The sequence below is a fragment of the Teleopsis dalmanni genome, chromosome 2 (assembly GCF_002237135.1).
Source record: "Teleopsis dalmanni isolate 2A chromosome 2, ASM223713v2, whole genome shotgun sequence".
NCBI classification, from domain to species: domain Eukaryota; kingdom Metazoa; phylum Arthropoda; class Insecta; order Diptera; family Diopsidae; genus Teleopsis; species Teleopsis dalmanni.
In genome coordinates this window covers 222,729,893-222,752,392 of record NC_051847.1, presented here as the reverse complement: position 1 = coordinate 222,752,392, position 22,500 = coordinate 222,729,893, and the positions used below count along the sequence as shown (strand labels likewise).

Genomic DNA, 22,500 nt, shown 5'->3' with positions numbered 1-22,500 from the left:
CCGTACTCGGATTCTCATCCGTACTCCTACGTATGTACGATTCACTACGTACTCTTCTGCATAGAGGCCCTCAACATGTTTTAACTGACTTAGGTGGAGATTTATTATTTATTATTATGAATGAATGAAAGAGCTCACAAAGTGCACAGTGCTCGAGTGCTACAGGGTCATTAAGCTGAAGTGGCAATTCATTAATTATACAAGCTCAAGTGTGTGAGTGGTGGCGGCACTGTCTTCCATGCAGTTACTTACATACATATTCATATCATATTCAGATTTTATGAAAATAAGTGAGTGTCTAACCCAAGCCGTCAACCCACCGAACTGCCGACGAAGGAAGCCAGCGTAAATTAGTTGAAAACAAATGAGATATACGCATTAATGTCCTTTTAAATGAAGTGCTACGTTTGCATGTCAGTTCGCGGTGTCATAAAAGGAAAGACGACACTGCATTCTGTAATTTGCAATAATGCCAATTAAGCGCTTTTATATATCCTGTTGCTCTAGTTTAGCTACATCTGCATAGATGTCCGCATGGATGTGTGTAGCTGTGGCTCAAAACTCCATCGTTGCAAGTATGAAAAAGAAGTTATCTCCGGATGTCATTGTAGTTTTTTACACTGCTCCATTGGTGCTCAGCTGGGATATTTCTGTTTATGTTTTATGTTTAATATGAGACAATAGCGTGAGTTACCAAAAACTGCAGTCATAAAGTTGGTAAGTTATGACACTGTGGACTAGTTGGGATTATAATTTGAAAATTTGTGCATCCTGCTTTTATGCAACGTTTCGGCTATAAATTTAAGGACCGCTTAGATATCAAGCAGGATTCTTTGCAATAAGTTTTGAGGACATTAAAAATTTAATTTCGTTTGAATATATTCATTCATTAAATTTAATGAAAACTCATAGAAAAATTTAAGTTCATCACATTAAAAAAGTAATTATTTTTGAATAAGAGAACACAAGACCCAACTAATGATTAAAGAATTGTGCTTCTTATATCTAAAATCTGAATTTGTAATGGTTACTGGTTTGAAAGTGTAGATATGTTGTTAAAATTTAATTATTGGTTGCTATGATAAAAACAGAATGCATTTTAGAAAACAAATTTCTGAAGTAGACCTTAATCAAGTTTGAAGGTAGTAAATATTTTTGTTTGTCAACAAGAAAATTTTCAATATTTAAATATTAGTGAAATATATTTAATATTAAAATAATATGTTGAATATGGGTAATGTTTAATTTCTCATATATTCTCATATATTTTTTATGTTGTTTTTTTAACGAATATAATTTGCTATAGACTAAACAACAAAGAGCCAATCATTTCCTATTTGTCATGTTACTACTTGAACCTTAAACTATTATAGGTGATAATACCTATATACTTATTCTATTCTATTCCCCCATCTAGCATATTCTACTACCTTTGCTATAATCTATTCTACTGTATTTTAGTATAACAGCGAAATAAATGTATCACAATCTTACATTTATTTTCTTCAGTATTTAGACCAAGGAATACACCCATGCCACACTCATCAGGGAAAGCGTGGGAATACATTTACCAATATCAATACATAAAGCATATAAATTATAGTCATTGTCTTATACAATACTGATTTCTAATTTATTTTTCTTATTATTTCAAACAAATTTTGAATTATATATGACTAAAAGCAACTTAAACCTCATTAGCATTTTAAATACTTTTCAAATTCAAGGTGCACATATATATTATATTTGTTATTAACCTCTGTCGTCACATTTCGGTCATATAATAGAGATAGAAAATAATCCAGAAATGAAATACATAGAAGATGGATCAATATAAAAACATATATTAAAATTCGACTCTGATTATCAAGAACGAAAAATACTAGACAGGCAATTATAACTAAATTTTTCATTCTTAATTCAAATAAAAACTCGTAAAACTATAAATCCATACTTAGAAATAAATAGAATATGCCAGTGTTGGTTTATTCTACAATGACAAAAAATATGTATTTGATATTACTAATAATATAAATACAGGTCTTATATGCTTCTAAGCAACTTAGTTAGTTGCTAGTTCCTCTTTGCAGAGTGTAGCGCAAAAAGATAAGCGAATTCGATTATTAATAAATACTTTGATATTTCCGTAAATATTAGCTTAATCGCACTATTATTTATTAAAACTTAAGCGAAAGATAAAATATTTTCAGTTCATTTACAAAACGAAACACAATAGATTAGCTATTTAAACCTAATCAACTATTGATAAGAAAACAGTTAAGCGAAACTTACCACCAAATGACTAAAATTAGTTTAAATTTGTTACTCAATACGTCCTAAACATAATAGCATTTCTTGATTTTAATTAAATTTATTTAAAAATGAAAGTATATTCGATAATTTGTCTAATTTCCGTTGCATTCAGTGTGAGTATCTTCTATTCCCCTGTATTGAATTTGGAAAAATTTTTCTTATCTTTTATAAATTCAGTTGCACGAGGTTGTCGCCTATAAGGAAATTACAGGTATTTTGGATAATGCGAAAGACTTGACACCAGAAGAAATTAATGCACTTCGCCCACTTTTCAATGACTTACAATCACAATATGATTACATTGTAAGCATGGGAACAGATGATACAAATATGGAGGAACTTTACGATGCAACTTTCAATGAATACTTTGCAAGCTTTTTCGAGTCTGATGGAGAAACTATGGGCTATGATACTAGCTTGCCGACTGTAGAAGAACTTATAGGTGAATCCACATACTTCTCAACACTTGAGGAACAAAAAGAAATGTCAGATCTGCAAAGCATTTTAGAAGATACCTTAGAGGAAGCGCAAACAAGCATTGATGAATTAGTTAAACGAGCTATCACCATTGAGAGTCAGTTGCTCAAACTCAATAAGCCAAAAATTGTTACTTACATCTACAAAGCATTGGGCGTGGTCTTCAAAGTTGCAGTGCGCGTATCGCGTGCTGCTTATTGCACGTATTCACATATACCACAATTGAATACTTCATTGCATAATATATATGATGGCATTGATTGTTATAGCTACACCAGCAAACTTATTTTGAAGGTACAAACTCAGACTGTAAATACGGTCTTAACCATTCGGAAAAATGTTTACAACTTGGCTGACGTATATAGAAAAGTAGCTGGTAAACAGTCATTAGTTGGCAAGATCACGACAATAATATTGAATGTATTTAAAATTTTGAGAAACATAAGGGAAGCTTATACCACTGCTACGCATGCTATGGATGCACTTCAAAACGAACTTCCCGATGCAGCCTTAAAGTCAGTGAATTGCGGAAAGGACTTTGCTGCTACAATTCCAGATACTATTGCAACTGTTACAGAACTTACGACTTGCATTGCCTTTGTGGATGACAGCAAAGAAGATTACGATTTCATGAAACCGGTAAATCAAACCAGGATAAATAGAGATATAAAACGAAAGTAGAAGTATTGCTGACAGTACCTTAGACTTCAATGTAATTGAATTTATTTATAATTGTAATAAATAAAATAAAAATTATAAATAAAGCTTGAGAATGCTGCATCAGTAGAAGGTCTTCAAATGTATATGTGTTATGGTATTCCCTTACAATATAATTATAATTATTTTATTTATTTTTTTGGAAATTGCCAGTGTTAGGTTAGGTTATTATGTTGATTCCAGAAAGTGTGTTAACTGCATGTACTATTAATTCCGGAAAATTTAAAATCTGTTCGAATCTAGTCAGGTCGTGTGACTGACTAAGATCCACTAGAAAGTAGGTCTCCAGCATGTTTAAACTAAGTTGTGTGATTACTGAATAAAAAGCAGATGTGTTAATATGAATAATAAAACTTTTCTTTGAAGACAGTAATATAGGTATAAGACTTTCAGTACTCTATTTAGCTACATATCCTATTATTTTCAATATGTTTTATTTAGGCAGTATTGGTGTGTAGGAGAGTAGTCTTAATATTTTCCATTCAATATCAGTAATATTGAGAAATATTTTAATTGAAATTTAGTTTTTTGCTTAGATATTCTTAGTATTTTATTTAATCCACTCAATTCATAAATATTCCTGTTAAAGTAAGGCCATATCCAACTTCTAAAAACTTCAGAATGAGTTTCTTAAATTTCAATATCATTAATTTTATCATTAATAACTTTTTAATTTAATTTATGAAGTTTCAAATAAGCTCATTATATTTTTTTTGTATATGTAAGCAAATTTTGAATACTTAACGTAATATTAGTCGTATTAAAAGGTTTATGTAAAAAGTTTTTGTATATCATATTTGAGTAGAAAGTTATATATGTAGGTATATATATATAATATTAGCTAAACACAAGGGTATATGCGGTTTATGTAGAACATTTTTGAAAACCTGTTTCAGTAAGAAACATTGCATTGCATTGCAGAAAAACTTAAATTTAGTTCTACGTTGAAGAAGAAATTAAACTTGGTATGGTTTTATCTATATATCGATTATTTATCGATAATAAATTTGCACTCTACTAATAATGGTGTGGGAGGGAAGCTTTTCTGTTAGTATTTATGGGATTAATATGAATTTTGGTTGGTTTAATATATTTCTGTGGTTTTCATGCACGAAACGCCTTTCAAATTTTTTATTGTTAATTAAGTTATTGGAATATTTTTAAATTGTTTTATGTTTCTTTTTGTTAATTACAATACAATTATTTGGTTGTACTACACCGATTATATAATTAATTATATCATTAACACGTTATCAAATTATAGCTCTTAGCTACAGCTTAATAATTAATACTTATTACTTTTCATTGAAGACAAATTAGTAATTATACTGTTTGACTATCACTAATTATAAGAGTGCTAAACTGTAGGTTAATAATTACCGTGTTTAGATTTACATATCACTAACGATGACTTAATCACAACTTCGATCGAAATTCAACAATTAAAAAAAACAATGACTTAATATTGATTTAACGCGAAGACTCTTGAGAGGAGGAAATGCTTTAATGAGGACGATTGTGGATCACACTACAGACTATTACAAAAATAGCTAATTATATGTACAAAAAGCTAGACATAAGCTAATACTTACTTGAACAAATTATCTTGTAATAAGAACAAGTTTTCATTTGAGAATTATTTAGTAATTGCACTTTCTATATACTGACTTATCAGTTGAGCTATCTGAGCTGTTCGTACAAGTTGATTTTTTAGCTAAGGATTTGATGTGCGCCGGTTGCTTTACAATAGATTTCTTGCCAATTTTGGTGAATTCTGATTTTATGATTGATACTTCGAGATCTTCTTTTTCTTCAACAAAAAGTAGAGGTTTACCAGAGTTAGTTGACCGGTCACTGTAGGTTGAATAATCGCCAATCGAAGTTAGGAATTCAATCTAACTCAAAGTGCAGATACTGTAGTGAAGAGAGAGAAACTGCATATGAAGTGCTTGGGAAGTGCCCGGCAATAATGCACAAGGATCCAAGACTAGGAAAGATAGGTTCTATATTGTCTTTCATTTAAGAAAGCGGACTAGGAGAAACACTCTAATTCAAGTAAGGGGTACAATAGATCTTTTCGGTCGCATTGCTCTATCCCTTCTCTTCAATAATAATAATAGTTGTTAATAAACTAAAATTAAACCGAATATCGTTTAGAATTTAAACTCACCGAACACATGAGTTATTTAAAGTACACATGTATATACATACAATCAGAGATAAGAGTTTAAATACTCCCTTCTAGTTAGGACTTTGAAGAAGAGATAATATTTTCGGTGTTATTTCATTTTACAAGTAATAATAAACAAAAAGAATTTACCTATCGCAAACATACCGGTAAATATTATTAAAATACATTCTATAGAACAAAAATATACAAAAATTAAGCGTAGATGTTTATGCACTTATAGGAAAATAAGAAATTTCTGAAATAATTGAGATGATAAGGCAATCACATTTCTTCATTAATTCAGCATAAATTTGCTGTGAAAAATATCAATGACTTTTTTATGAATTCTAAATTAAATTATTTTAATTTTTTAAAATTGAATAAATATTCTTACTTGTTTTTAATTGCTTAGAAGTACCAAATCCTTTAAAGATCTTACCTCTTCCACCGAACACCTCTTTGCACCGATGAAAGGTAATCGAAAGCAATTATTTTTATAACCCACTGAACAGCAGCTTCCAAATAAAATAAAATATGGTGAAGAAGAAATGGAAAAATATAAAATTCTAATTTGAATTTTAAACAAATAAAAAAGTTTTTTTCGCTTTCAGTTAACAGCAAAACCTTTTAAGGGAAATTTTTCAATTAATATTTTTTTTTTCAGAACTTTTGTCATATTTTTTTTAAAAAATTTTTTATATTTTTATTTTTTATAATTTTTTATATATTTTTTTGCAATCTTGTTGCTGCCAACTCCTCCAACAATGAAATGCTAAACTTTTTACGTGTTTATGTGTGTGCGTAACTTTGTCTATTTAACAGTAAAGTTGGCTGACTGCTTTCAACATGGTGCTCTTCATCATCATCATTATTATCATCAACGAAAGTAACACTAAGGCAACAACAACATCAACATATAATACGAGTATTAAGAATAGAACTGAGTTAAATATTAGCAAAAGAAAAAATAAAACAGCAACTACCAATATTCCTAAAATCAAGAACAACACTAAATGGGAAACCAAGACAACAAAAACAACACAGTGCCACTGTGGAAAAGGAAGCAAACTAGCAACAGCCTTCGTTAGTTTAGCTAACAAAAACAAAAAATGCTTAAACCGCTAACAACCATGTGGCACTCCAAAAATTGTATAGCAAGTTCGGTTGAAAGCGACTAGAGCTCGGCAACACACCCCCACACGCTCCCCTCTAATGTATTTTTTAAAAATAACAAATTATTTGTTTGATATTACTTTTATATATTTTTTTTATTTTGCGTTTGCAATTTTTTTCTCATTTAAATTATTGTGGCGAACTTTCAAGCTGCTGCTACTACAGTATTGTTATTGTTGCACTGCAAATTTGTTGCTATGCAATGGTTGCGAAATTGTTGGTACTGCTTTAGTTAAAACATATTGTATATTTGCCAACAACAGGACAGATTTGTTACTTGTTGTAAGAAGCGACATTTGCTAGATAACTAGAACAAACGTGGTGCTTATGCTTCGCCGCCCTTCTTGGCTTGGCCTCTTGATTTTGATTGCAATTATTCCTGTAGCTGTTGCTTTGTTGTTGTTGTAACTTTCTGTTATGTAGTTGCACTTGCAACAACATTTCATATTGCTGCATTTAGTAAGGCAATTTAAAACGTATATAATTTGGTTGTTGTTGTTGCTGTTGTATTTAATTTTCAAACATTTTGGCTACTCTTTCCTCGCATTTATTTCTTTACATTAATTTACTTATTTCTTTGTATTCTAACAGCTGTTGTTGTTTTTATTATTGTTTTAAGTTTCATTTGATTGTGTTTTAATTTCATTTAATTTTTGTCTTCTTTTGAAATTAGTTCTTCTCAATATTAAAGTGATTTAATTGTAAAGACAGCAAGTATTATTTCCTTGTATTTGTTAAAGAAGTTTACCCCTACAATTTTCGTTGGTCTGTTTGGGTTTATAGAAAAAATTTAATGTTAGATTATACAAAGTTAATATTAGTTTATCTTTACCTCGAAATATTTAGATATTATTGATAAATTATTAATGTTATCGGCACAAAAATTGAGACTTTTAATATCAATCAACGCATCAGCTACTTTTAATCTTGATATATTTATTTATTATGAATAGATAGCAGATAATATTTTATACATACAGCTAGTGAGACTTTTTATGTGTACACCTTCTTGACACCTTAATATAATTATTGTTACATATTTAACTAATCCAAGTATGTAGACATATAGAGAATTTGTATTAATGCATATATCACAAGATGTAAATTACCATGAAAATATTACATATACCAAATAACATAGCAAAGCTTAAATTAATATGGAAACTTATTAGCTTCTCATGTGTACAGCCCACAAAATGTCGTAAAGGCACTTTAAGTTTCTTATAAATTCGCCTTAAAGCAAAAAGCAAATTGCCTTAAATTCTATTTGTTGTTATTATTGTTTTTGTGATTGTGTTGTTGATTGGTGTAGTTTGTGTAATTGTATTGTGCAGTTTCAATTATCACATAATAATAAACTTCTTTGTTTTTATACAATTATATTTTCATTTTGTAATATTTGTGTTTTTTTAATTTGTTTTTTTTTTTTTTTTCACACTACCTTGTACTGCTTTCATTTGAAGTGCATAGTTTAAACTAAGAAGTGAGGAAAATGAAAAAAAAACATTAAAAAAAAACAAAACAAAAAAGAATTATCATCCTGCTTACTTTGCCGTTAAGTACGTTGTAAGTAGATCTTCGTATCTGTGCCATCGTTTTGTCATGCTTTTGTTATTGTAATTGATGCAATTGCGCCACGGTTGTGTTTATTTTACTTAAGAATGTGGGTTGGCATTATTTTGTTTGTCGGAGACAGATGAAATGAAAAATGTAAAGATTTCAGATAAAAGTGAAATTTTTGTTTCCAATGCTTTTGTTTGTATTTTATTTGCAGTTTTACCGTTTTTTTTCTTTATAATTTAGAAGTCATTTTTTAGGCTAAATAATTAATTTGAAGATCAATATATTGATTGATATATTAATAAGAGCAGAGTCTACAGAAATTGTTAGTAATTTTTAACTTCATTTTTTTTCTGAAACTGCAGCATTTTTTGTATATAGATAAATTTGTAGAGAATTTTAATTGTAATTTAATTATTTTATTTTTTTTTACAACTTATGTCATGTAATTCTTTATAAAATTTTTCTGTAATAAATTTCTTTATATTACAGATTTTACGTTTTGACTGATTAAATTCTTTGATGTCACACGTTTAATTGAATAATAATATTTATTTCAACACCTTCGTAGTGCTGACTTCGCAGATACGCAATCAATTAAAAAAAATACACATCTTCCATTTAATTACTGCAAATAATGCCACACGTTTTTTCTCTTTTTTCTGTCAATAAAAAAAATGCGTAAAAACGGCATTGAAACTGTGTTGGCCATGTTTAAAAATCTTACAGACCAGTAGCACACAACAAACATACAGCCATATATACACATGTATTCGTCTTACATTTTAAATGTAAAAAAAGAATCGCAAAGAAATAAGCAAACAATTCCCAGAGCCTTTCAACGTGACGCGAAACGTCAATAAAAAACGGTAAAACATTAAAGAAGTAGCGGAACAGTGGCAACAGACAAACACTTCGAGATTAATTGCAAATACATAAAAGAAATGTATATGCACACATACACATGCATACGTGCAGGAGACCCACAACGAAGCAACGAAGCATTGATTGATACTGCAGTAAAACTTAAAACAACAAATTGCTGCCTAAAGCCTGCATAGCATTTTCGAGAGGAGAGCCAAAATCAATTAAACTGTAACGCAACACAATATAATATAAAAAAAATTGTAAACAGAAAATCATGAGAATAAAGCGACATAAAGCAATCATCAAAAAATTGCAGAAAAGAAACGTTAAACATAAAAATGAAATGAAAACACTTGGCTATAATTGCGCACACACGTTCAACTCTATTCAACTATGCATTTCTGGGCTTAAGAGCCCAGCGAAAGAGTGCTTTAAAAACAATGTAAGAAAAAGAACAATCAGTAGCGCTGAAAGCAAACAATAATTACAACCAAAAATGCTAAGTTACATATTTGTTACATATTTACATATAACGGTTCAAACAATTATAGCAACATCATGTGCGATATCAATGTCAACGTTTTTGGTAGCTTACTTATTACTGAGGAATAAATACAGTACAGTACGAAAATAAACGCCCACAACTGTAAAATTAGCAACAGAACTTCTTTTACGTTGTAATGTTATGTCAATAAACAGTACAATAAAAACAGTAAAACAAATGCCAATAAAATGCAAGTTAGCACAATGCAAAAACAATTTGCACCGACGCCGACTGTAGCAGAGACTGCATCAACAAATGTAGCAAGCAAGCAAGCATTTCGTACAATAAAAATGTTGGCAAATGCAAATTAAATTGATTGGAAATTGAAAGCGCACTCAGAGTCGCACTTTATGGTCCGCATTATTGCTCTAAACTAGTGAGCAATCGTTAGCACATTGCAATATTGTGCACTTTTATGTGTTGAAAGCACAATTTATCTACAACAACAACAAATACATATAATATACATGAACAGAGTAAAGAAGAAGAAGAATTGTTCTATACTCGACTCATTGAATAAAATACCATTTCAATACAGTCTAGGCCGCATTCCTCACGCAACATATTTTTTCGTACTCGTACCAACAGTTCAACTCCTACAGCTTTAATACACGTCAATGTGAATGTGTGTGTGTGTGTGTGTGGATTAGTTTCTATGCTTGCCTGACTAGCCGTATGACCTTTAATGATGATGACGATGATGTTGCCATTGCCGTTGCCGTTGATGTTGATGTATGCTGTATAAATTGGTTTTGTTGCGTTTAGACGGCGTTTCAATCATTTGCATCTATTAATCAATTTATATTGTTCAGCTGACAGACTGTTTGCCCGAATGCTTCAATGGCCGATTGGTTGATTGCCTGTCTTCCTGATTTTTGATTTGTAGTGTTTGAAGTTAAATTGTCCGTCTGGACTGGTTTGGTCTGGTCTGCTGGGGTATTACTTGAATTGGCCTACACTATTCTTACCATAAACACTGAAATGTTTATTTGTCCAGGAATAACAAATTCAAGTCTGCGTCATAGAAAAAAAATTATTTTATTTTATTTTGTGCCATTTTATTTAATCTTTTTGTTTGTACTTTGGTTATTGTTGGTTTCATTGTGTTGTGGGTCACACTGGATTAAAAATAAAAAGAAAAAAATTAAGACTGAAGTGATAAAACAGCGAAGAGCGATCGGATGTTGTTGTTGTTTAGTTGATTTTGGGTTACCTTTGCCGCCTTCTAGTCGCCTTGCTTAACTGCAACAAAGACCTTTTCGCTTCAATGGACTTTGGGTCATATTTCGGTAATTGATTGGCAGTGCCCTTAAGTAGTTGTCCCTAAATTATTGAGTATGCCGATTTCATACATACATACATGTGTATATCAGGAAATTATTAAGAATTATTGCAATATTTCTGACGTTTTAAAAAAATATTACTAATATTAAATTAAGAAATTCAATCTGAAGGATATGTTTATGTTTAAATTTTTAATTTATTCCCAAAACAATATATAATGCCCTAAAATAATAACAAATTACGTGTATCTTTCTTTTATTTTTCACCGCTACAGTTACTTTGGTAGTATGAATGTTAATAAATATAAAGTTCATTGAGATTAATATATATCATCCCTGTTGCTAATTCAGTTATTATTGTTTTTAAAGTGTCATTAATGGCACGAATGGCCATTTTTGAACGTTAATTTTAATGAAAATAACTATTTTTTATTATTTAATTTTATCTATTAAAAAGTTTTAAATTCACAAAATTAAATATTTTTACTTTAGCTCAATTATAAATAAGTTATACATATTTTTTTTATGATCTTAAATTGTTAGAACAAAGAGATTTTATCACAAATATTAAGAATAGAAACTTATTAAATGGTTATATTCATTCAAAATAACCTCATAACATAATAACATTTTCATAGGATGCATTATCAGATATTGGAGTATATCGTTAGTAGCGTCTATATCAATAAATCAAAATGAATGCGTTAATTAAGCATTGCTGAAAAAGTGATTAACACATCTGATAAGTTTATAGGAAAACCAATAAAATAAAACTGTTTGTTATTCATCAAAATAGTCTTCTTCAAAAGTAATATAATTATTTTGAAGATTCTGCAAGATTTCAGTATCTCTCATGTAGAATGACTTATCTTTTGCCTTTAAATATGCCTTACAACAGTCAAAAAAAATTAGTTACAGTTGTAGATTGGGAGTGGAAGAAAAAAATCTACATATATCATCTGTCATGTTATTACTTTATACCCACAAGACTAATAGACATCTATCTACTATAAACACCCATTTTTAACTGTCAATCCGATATCTCAATAAGTGCATTAAAGACATTATCTACAGCGATTTTTCGATCCGAAATAGAGTTGCTCCTCTATCTAATATTCATAGAGCCTAGTTTAATATTTCACTGTGATACTGCAACAGTCAAACTTTTTGAGTTGAGATGTTACTGGTATCTATTTAACTATTAGTGACAAATATTATATTGGCAGAAATAAATCAATCTGATCAATCATTGATTTTGATCATCACAATTGAGTATATTGGAATTAATAATATGTTTCATTATAGTAAAAAGATTTACAAACATTAAATAGAATTATTAGAAAAAACATTTAATAATATTATTCATGTCTGTATACGATATTTTACTTACATATGTTTATTACCCATTTTATGCATAGATAGTACTCATGGTCGTGTACTTAGTACAATGTTTATATAATATTAACAAAATTAAAACTGGCTATAAATCATTAAAAATGATTCCAAAAAATGACCAAATTAAACTAATGGAAGAAGAACATCAATTTTAAATGCCAAACTTCCTCTTCCTACATTCGCTTCAATGAGTTAAGTTCAACTTTTTGCTTTGTTCAGAAGTAGTTCGAAATTTTGCTAAGCAGTTAAGTTTAAGTGCAGCTCACATAGCTGAGATATTTTTAAAATTTCACTAAACTTTAGATAAATTCTTTCAGCTCATTCAATTAAGCTCATCAAATACTACAACGAAAACAACAACAAAAATAGTAAAAACATTCAACAAACAACAGCAATAACAGCAAACTACAGAATTCTCCACAATAAGAACAATTTAGGGTGTTTGGTGTTGAGTTGTTGTTGTTGTTATTATTGTTAATGTACTTCATAGATACAAACAATACTAATAAAAATAACAAAAGAGCAGCTAAGCAAGATACGCAAAAAGGCAGATTAAATGAAATTCTTTTGCTGAAATGGTAATTAAACTTTTGAACTCCATACTGAGTGCATGGAACGAACGACAACCGCAAGTCAGAACAGTCAGAGTAGTCAGAACAATGGAACCGAAACATGACTTGTATCTTCTAAATGATTTAAGTAGAGTATCTGAAACGTAAAATCTCAAAGAGGAGAACATTAAATAAAATTCAATAATAACATGTAATCGTAAACTATATTGACCGCACCTTAATGAAAAAAATAAGATGAACGAAAAAGTTACGGAATGAAATTTCAATAATGCGTGTAGCACGAAATTGGCAGAGTCTTCGGGAATCTGTAGTGACCCTAAAGACATTTTTCTCTTTATTGGAGCATTCTTAATTACAATTTCATTATATTCGATTCGTTTCGTTTTACTTTGTACACTTTTAAGCTTTTCAGGTCGACGTTGCCTCAACGACTCAACCACTGTTGTATGCAATAACCGAGTTTTTTTCAAGTGAACTCGTACATCGAAAATTTGCCTCCATCACTGGCGATTTGGTAATTAATGATGACGCCTGCTTTGCGGTTGCTGCCATCAAATTCATCGAGTGTCCAAATTGAAGGAACTTTTGTGCTGAAAAGCGTGGCAACACATTTGAAGTGATTAGTGGTTACTTTTGTGGCGAGCCGTGGTGTCATTACGAAGTACCCCAAAGCATTACTTGTTAGCTGTTCGTATTGCTTTTAAGGTTTATTTTTTCATAATATACGGGATCTATTTAAATGTACCACTTTAATTTTTATTTCTTCCATAAAAATATTATAGCCTACCTAGATGTTTTCCTCTTTTTCGATTTAGGTTACATGACGGTAATTACATAGTGCATTCGAAGATTCCTCAACAAGAGTTATTTGAGAGAATGATTAATAAAATTTCCTTATACCGTAACTTGCATATAAATTTGGAAAAGAAATTAAGTCTTAGTTTGATTATCATATCATTGCATATATACTTATACATATGTACCTATAAATGAAAATGTGTACAAGTATTTATAAATTCATTGGGAACGTAAACAAAAACTATGTAATTAGTTTTTATATAAATTCTTTAGAATGTTATTGTATGAGAGAAAAAAATGTTAGACATTGTTAATACCGTATGAGTGGTATTACCCACTTATTTCTTAAAAAAAAGTGACAACTTATTGATAATTTTAAAAGTCATCACATTAATTTAAGAATAATGGATGCCAACAAAAAAGGTACTCTACAAAAATGTACAATGATGCGAACAACGTAATGAACGTTTAAAAGTTGAAAAAATACGATAGATGCAAACGGAGCTAATAAGATGTAGATACTAAGTTATGTATATATATTGGATTAGAGCATTTGTTAATCAATTTGCATGCAATTGTCGGTAGCTTTATTATTCCAATTGGATTAATGTATATATAAGTATTAAATTTCGCTGAATTTCTGGGTTAATTAAAAAAATCAGAAATAGTTGCATAAACGAATAATCATAATACATAGTCATATTAAAAAACCAGATGATATTAAGAATTGAAAATCTATTGATAAAGAAAGAAAGTGTTATATTACTGTCGCACTTTGTTGAGTTCACAGTTCATTCCAATTGTCATTAATATTCCTTCCTGAGACCGCTTATCTTAGAATAAAACTTTCTGTTTTCAAAGTTGTGAAATACATAAGGTAATTTGAGGAGCAATACATAAAAATATTTTTTAATGCAATAGAAACATTAAACGGAAATAATAAATTTTATAATAAAAGTTAAAAGGATTCCAAAAACAAAAAAGAAAAAAAAAATTATGTGCAAGTCATGAGTGCTACTGTATAGCACTATGAAATAGAGATTCAAAAATATATAACATTTCCGTTTCGCATTTTAAAGCGTTTAATTTAATGTTAGCTAACGAAATAAATAAAGGAAAGCAAAATCCTTCGAAGACCTTGGCAGCTGTTGATTTTTTATATTACAAATTATAAAACCAAAAAATTACTTTCAATCTGATTCGATTTTTATACTAATTTCTTTTGTTATGATAATGTTTAATTTTATGTGCTGGCACCTTGTCCAATGGTCAGAGCTGTCAGAATTTCGTCTCAACCCAGAAAAAATTGAATATTCCAGTAATCTGGATAGGAAATTTTAATCTCTATCTAATATTAACAATTCCTACAAGACATAGTTTGACGATAATCTGGACGACAGATTATGTTCTATTCGTTTAGAGCATTTCTAATCCTGATTGTATGCGTATGTTAAATTTTGAACTGCATTTAACGACAGTATCTTTCTAATTATAATTGTAATTTAAATATTTTAAGACTATCATTAAGTAATTAATTTAAATATTGTCAAAATATCCGTTTTATGTGTTTGTATTTCTTAAGTATGGATTCATGTCTCCATAAGCTACGTGCTGCTTAAGCACTTAAATTTAATGGAATTTTCGAAAAGTAAGCAGTGAAGCATCTCATTGCTAATTGAGTTAAAAAAATTTGTAGAAAATCGTCAAGGAGAAAAATGTTGGTACTACTCATAGTAATGTGAAAATTTTTCCACAACAACAACAACAAAGCCGAAAAAAGTGGAACACATTTTCTTGAATGTTTTTTCACTTTTTTTCGACTGCACTTAAGTAAGAACAGGATAAGGTGTATCCACTGACACGAAAAGGTACGTACGCTGGCATAAATGATGAATTAATATGCTTCAATGATGCTGTTGGCATCAGCACAGCATTTGATAAGCTTAACAAGATTTCATTCTTATACTACCTTTCACTTCTCACTCGTATTTTCTCATCTTTTTTCCACATTTTTTGACTTCACAGATTGTTTTTGGCTTCGGTTCAAATTTCAGCTTAAAGTGTTTCTGTTCAAGTGAAAACAATTTAAATTCCGGTGAGCTTAAATTTCGTACTTCCTTTTTCTTGTCGTACGAAAAATCTTAAGGCAACGGATTGCAAGCCAAGGTGCGACATAGCGCACGAGCACTTTCCGCAAGAGTTCAAAACAAAATACCTTTGACCCCAAAGTTTGCTTACTTCAAAAACAATGTCAACAATTTATAACAAGGTGTTGCCACCATTTTGCAACACTTACCAGTGTTGTACTTTTGCTTGTAGTTGCATTTATTTTTACAATTTCGCAATTAATTAAAAAGTGCTACACTGCAGCACTACAGCATGCATAGAAATGTATAGCAGAGAACACACGAAACAAAAAGATTTTATACAATTTATTCTGAAATATTTTTACCGCAATCTTTTGAGGATTTTGCACAATATTTTGGATTTTTTTTCGGCTTTTTTTTTTTTGATTTCGTATTTGTTGGATTTGTTGGATTTGTTGTCATTTTGCACTTCACCAAAGCACCAAAGAACCAAAAATAAAATTAAAAATATACCAGAAATTGTTGTTCCACATTGGTTTTTTGAAAGGGTTTTTGTTGCATGTGCTACTTCCGCTCTAGAATTTACGCTTTTTTCCTTTTGTTTTAGTTTTTTGTCGGTTTAAGTTTTGTTCAGATACAAAAAGTTTGTTTTGCCCGCATTTGTGCGCAAAATCAATAAAGTTTTGTTTTGTTAACAATTTTTTTTCTATTTTTTTCCAATTTTTCTTTTATTTTTTAACATTTTTGTTTTGTTTTAGTGCTGAATTTGCCGAAATTTGTAGTTTCGGAATTTGGGTCTGAAATATTGTTGTAAAGTTGAATTTGCACAAAGATAGTACACAACAACACCAGCGGTAAAAACTTTTAGCTTTTTAAATGCTGTTACGAAGCACAGATAATTTTTTGTTGTTGTTGGTGTTGTTGTTTATTTGATTTTCTTACTAAAATACTTTTTGAATATTGCAAAACTTTTTTGAAACATCATTTTAAACATAGTTTATGGGTATTTAATTTTCTTTAGAAAATGTATCTATATACATTTACTTAATTTTTTTTTGTCTTTTTTTGGTATTTTGTTAAACACACAACAATAAAAAAGGTATTAGAAAACAATTTGTTAAGCAAATTAACAATTTAACAAAAGCAAACAAATTTTGGTTCATTTAAAAATTTAGTCACGCCTCGAAGGAGGGAGTGCCTCGTAGTGGCCAATTTGTTGTGTTTAAGTTGGAAATTAAGTTATTAAAACGATGATAAATGCATTAATAATCTATAAAATGCATAAACATGGAATTTATATTCATTCAATAAATTTTAACATTCGAAATACCTGTTGTGAGTAGTTTTTGATGTTTTTTATTTAGATTATCATTAATATTGTTATTAATATATTTTTTGTTTGGATTCCGAAATTTCAGGCAATTTAAATAATATCATTTATAATAAACAGTTATCATAATTAAATAAACCATAATAGTCATAATATGTAAATATAGAGCAACTAAATATCGTTTTTAATATTTTGAATAAAAATATTATTACGTTGAAGCTAGTTGAGTTACTCGTAGCACTTGAGCACTTTTACTCTCTATTAACTGCGAGGTTTTTTCATAACCATTCTTCATGCCTTGACTGGATTATTGTTTATCACTTCATCAGTCTAAGCAATAATTGACCTCAGGTCTGAATACCTCCCCGAGGAGCCTTTAACCATTCTATTATTCGATAACACACCGTTGGTAAGCCTGCCGGTTTTCGTAAAAAGTTTCAGGGTTCTATCCTTTATGTATTTTATGATCGTATCAATTTTGAGCTCCCTGAGGATGTCATTCGTCCTAATGTACCATACGCCTTCTTACGTCTCGTACATCAAGTATGGTTGTTGCGTCCTCAACTTTATCACTTCATCGGAGATATAGTCCACCTCCACGACTTCTTCCTTCAACTGCTTCAAACAAATTTTTTGCTTTATCATCGTTATCCATTCTCATAGTTCATTAGGATGTGGTAGTCTTCGCCAACTCGTTGAGGACCACAGATCTTACGAAGAACGTTTCTCTCGAAAACTTCCAGTATTGCTTCATCATTCTGTGATAGCGTATATGTTTCTGTGCAACAAGAAAGCACTGATAGAAGAAATACCTATAGACCTTAAATTTTGTCTATCGGAAGAAAACTCTACGCCCTTTGATCATAGGCTGACATCGTGTTAGAATTATTGTATAATTTAAAAAATATAAAAGTATTGGATAATTCAGTTTGTATGGACTATTGTGATGAAGAGAATTAATTAGATAAAATTTGTATGAATACTACAATAAATGCTGTCTTTTCTATATTAAGTAGATATTAGCAACTCTAGTACAAATATTCATAGAATAGTTTAACAATGTTTAGGAGAAATATTACAATATAAGAAAGACTTACTAGTATTTACACGATTGGGAATAAATATTAAGTTATTGGTAGTACATACCTGAAAATGAAAGGAAAAAATTTATTAATGTTGTTATCAAAATAATTACAATTTACATAAAATTATTTTTGTGTTTTATATACTATTTATTTGAGTACTTTTTACTGCATCTTTTTACATTAAAACATTGAATTTTATTTTGATAAGAATTTTCGGATAATCAAAATCTGTTATTCTATATAAATTTATTTTAAATACTATACAGTCTACATATGTTAAAATATTAAATAAATTAGATACAATTTATTTACTTTCGGATTTATTTACTTATATTGATTTAATATTAGAGAATTAATAGCTATCAGCAGTTTATCTCGGCGAGGTTTTGCTAATTAAATGGTGTAAGATTAATTATATGCAAATCTGCACATATCAACACACATTTCAGTTTCAATTGCTGCGATAAATTAAATTATCTTTCACTTCAGAGATACAAGTAGCTGGTCTTCCACTGATACCATATATGGTTTAGCATTGCATAAAATATTTTACGACTGAGCAAATTATGGCTTAGCCATAACGAAGCAAAGCACTTAACACTTTAAACTATAAAAAATTGTACTAAAATTCAAATTTGTACATGAATGCAGATATTTTGTTATTTTTCACAACTTGCCAAACCAATAAAATATCTAAGATACGATTATACTAGAATGCTCGTAAAACTGAGATACCAACTTGAAGCACTTGCTGCAAATGTAGCGCAATAATTTCAAGTGGCACATAGAGTTCTGTGTTAAACAAACAGTAAAATTTATTTAAAAAAGTGTTGTCATTAAAAACAAGATATTGCTAAATACATATAATATGGATTCGAAAGACTTGAATTGAGATGCTTAACAAAGGATGACGTTATAGGGAAAAATCGTTAAGACTCAGAGACAAGAGCTGACATAGACAATTGTGATACCAATCACAGGCGAAACAATAATGACTAATAACACAATAAGCATTCAAACGAGCAATAAAACTCAGAAGAAAAGATTTAAATTTGAGTAGATGACAAAATTTATGATATGAGAATTCCATATGTATGCATAGGAATAAGATGCAATACGCAGATACAGATACAGATACAGATACAAATAAAGTTGCTTGAGTTTTTGTTTTCAATTCAAGAAAACGAGTTCAGTTTAGAATTGTTGGAATCATAAAAATCGCATATAAATAATTTAAAATAAATGAAAATCGAAATATACTCTTAGAAATGGTGTAAAATAGAAGAAAACTGTTAGTATGGTATAAAATAAAAGAAAAAACGCGGTGCTAAATCTAAAAATTAGAGAAATGCATAACAAATACGAATACATAAAAGTCCTTAGGCTTTGAATCTGGTTCAAACTGCAGATTATGTGGTATAGGAGAGATCGACTGCATATGGCTAAAATGCAGACAACGGCGCCTGAGTGCATTCACGAAATTGGCATTTGGTGCCCCATAAAATCGCTTAGACTGAGACGAAAAGACGAGTTGAAGGTATTCATATTGTATGAGTGGGTTTGACAGTTCATTGAGTTGCAGGCCAAATATGGTGAGATGTATTCAATACACATTTACACTGAAGAAAAGATACAAAAGCCTGAATAGAAGCATTGAGAATAGTACTTAAGATAGACAAAAGATTTAAGCAGTATTTTTATTTTGTATCTACAAAGTCTTAGAAAGATTTGGCACTTAATCGGTTTGGTACAGTAAAAGAAAATGATGACTACTAAAGGCGTTTATTTGTGATATAAAAATTGCACCTATGCTTGGCAGTTTATTGTAAAATTTTTCGAAAGTAATGTATTGAATTAGAAACTATTGATTTAGTTTAATTGTAATTTGTATACTTTAAAATATATAGATAGATTCATATATCTTTTGTTTCAGTTGAATCTTATTGATAGTTTGTAAGTATTAAAAATTTTTTGTTAAACCAATTCAGCTAAACCGCTTAGCTGACATTACCATATCTGAGTTCCTGGACATAGAAATATGGTAGAAAATGAAAGAGTAAACGGTTTGGTCCGCCTTGGTAGTTTCTTACGTGGTACCGGTTTACGTTCACCTGGAGATCATTAAGAGAAGTACTTACCTTAACTTGTTTCAACTTGTCAATAACAAACCGACGTGACACGTGACACTTACCACATCTAGGGAATTCATTAAAAAGGACCATGTGAATACTGTTCACACTGCTTACACTAGTTCTCTATGCTCATTGATGTTTAGAAACCCACGTAGAGAAACTGTGTGTTATAAAACTCATTGCAGAAGTGTTGGAAACTTACTGGAAAAAGAAACTATTCAGCATTTTCTCTGCGACGTCTGGCTTCCAGAAGAAGTAGGTTTTAAGAAAGTAGTTTTTTGACAGGTTGTCAGAATGTTCATCGGTAAGGATGGAAGATCCATTAAATTATCTGAATTCGACGGGATGGATTTAATTTATGTTTTGCTTCCTACCATTACTTGTGCGGAATATGGTAGCAAAACGATGAAAAATCTTTAATTAAAGTCAGCGAAAAATTATCTACTGACCAGTGCATCCGCCAAACTAACCATGTTCTAATATTTACTTTAGGTAAAAAAAAGGTTAATTTTCTTTTAAAGTATGGAGGTTATCCTATAATTGACATATTAGTAGCTTTATAATGAAACTTTATAAACTTTTAAGGACCACTATTTTCATTTTAGTTTTTTTTTGTATGTTAAAATTTTACTGTCTAACTTGTTTCTAGAAATTTAATTCAGTGGATTTGTAAGTGCAGTGTATTTTCTGTTGATTGAATTCTTAATAAAAAGTTCGTTTATAATAATAGGCTGTTTAAATTTTAATATCAAGAAACAATGTATAAGAAAGACTGCTTAAGTCAGTGGATTCAATTATATAAAAAGAATTCCAACCGCATCATAAACATTTCATTAAGTAAAAAAATATAACGTGGGAAGATTAAATAGTAACCTAATACCTTTGTTTCAGATTGACGTCAGCGTGTAGAACGCAAAGCCGGTACATGGAAGATGCTAAATGTCAGTAAAACCGATACATGGTTGTTATATCAGATCAGCTGGGTAAGTAAATTATATTTATTATTCAATATCATGTTTTCATGAAAAAATTGTTAACTTAAAATGTCCTTTAAATACAGTGAGGTATTTACTAATATGTACTAGTATTTCATTAAAATTTATTACTCTATGACAATTCAAACGTAAATCTTTCAAATACCAAAGCCTAACGTAGGCAAGCATAAATTATAGACCCAACTTCAGTCCTCATTTTCTATTTTTCTTCAAGATCCGTCTGGTAAATACTCATAAATATTAACTACAGAATGTCAGAACAATCCTAATAACTGCTAAGTGCAATAATTAATGAGTTTTCTCACAGCTTAACTTAAATTCTCTGTGTACCTAAGCATTATCGCAGACAAGTCTTATAAATAATTCATAAATAAAATTTAAACCTCTAAACGTGTCCACATTGGAGGCACCTAGAAACCTTGAACAGAAACCGAGAATGAGTATTTTAACCCTTAAACGCTAATTGCTTCAAGCGGCAGCAAGCACTTAAGAATAACAAAATTTATGTTATTGACTTGTTGATAAGTTTTTTCTTTCACGTACGCAATTCACTATTGAAGGCTTCGCTTTTGTTTTGTATGGCAACACTAACGCTTCTGCTGTGCTGCATGGTGTTGCGCTCTGCTTTGCATTGCCTGGCCTGTGATTTCTTTAACTGCACAATGTCAATTTCGCTGTTCTTGTTGTTGTTATTGTTATTTAAACTATTCATGCTTGTTTAGTTGCAGTCAATGTTGATTAACCATAAATGTTGATGCTATTTAACATTAATTTAGTTGCTATCACTATCATTGTTGCTAGTGACACGTTGACGTAAGTGCTTTTATTGCTTTTGGTGTCGTTGATGTCATTATTTCATTATCGTTCAAAATACTGACTGAACTGCACAGTTCTAAAAACCATAATCAAATATAAAAAGTAAATATTCACACAAGAGTTTTCCATTCAATTCATGCCATTAACTGAAGCTGTAAGCTGTGAGCTGTGAGCTGAAATGTAAAT

General features: G+C 29.9%; 2 protein-coding genes across 2 annotated transcripts in view; both read left to right on the top strand.

The window, feature by feature from the left end:
• The window catches only part of LOC119676814 (GATA zinc finger domain-containing protein 10-like), a 148,619-nt gene that overhangs the window by 57,472 nt on the left and 68,647 nt on the right, over window positions 1-22,500 (top strand). The window lies entirely within an intron of this gene.
• LOC119682752 lies at window positions 2,332-3,545 on the top strand. The gene is made up of 2 exons (XM_038096255.1): window positions 2,332-2,426; window positions 2,491-3,545. The coding sequence occupies exons 1-2, from the start codon at window positions 2,382-2,384 to the stop codon at window positions 3,469-3,471; spliced, it is 1,026 nt and encodes a 341-aa protein (XP_037952183.1). The 5' UTR covers window positions 2,332-2,381; the 3' UTR covers window positions 3,472-3,545.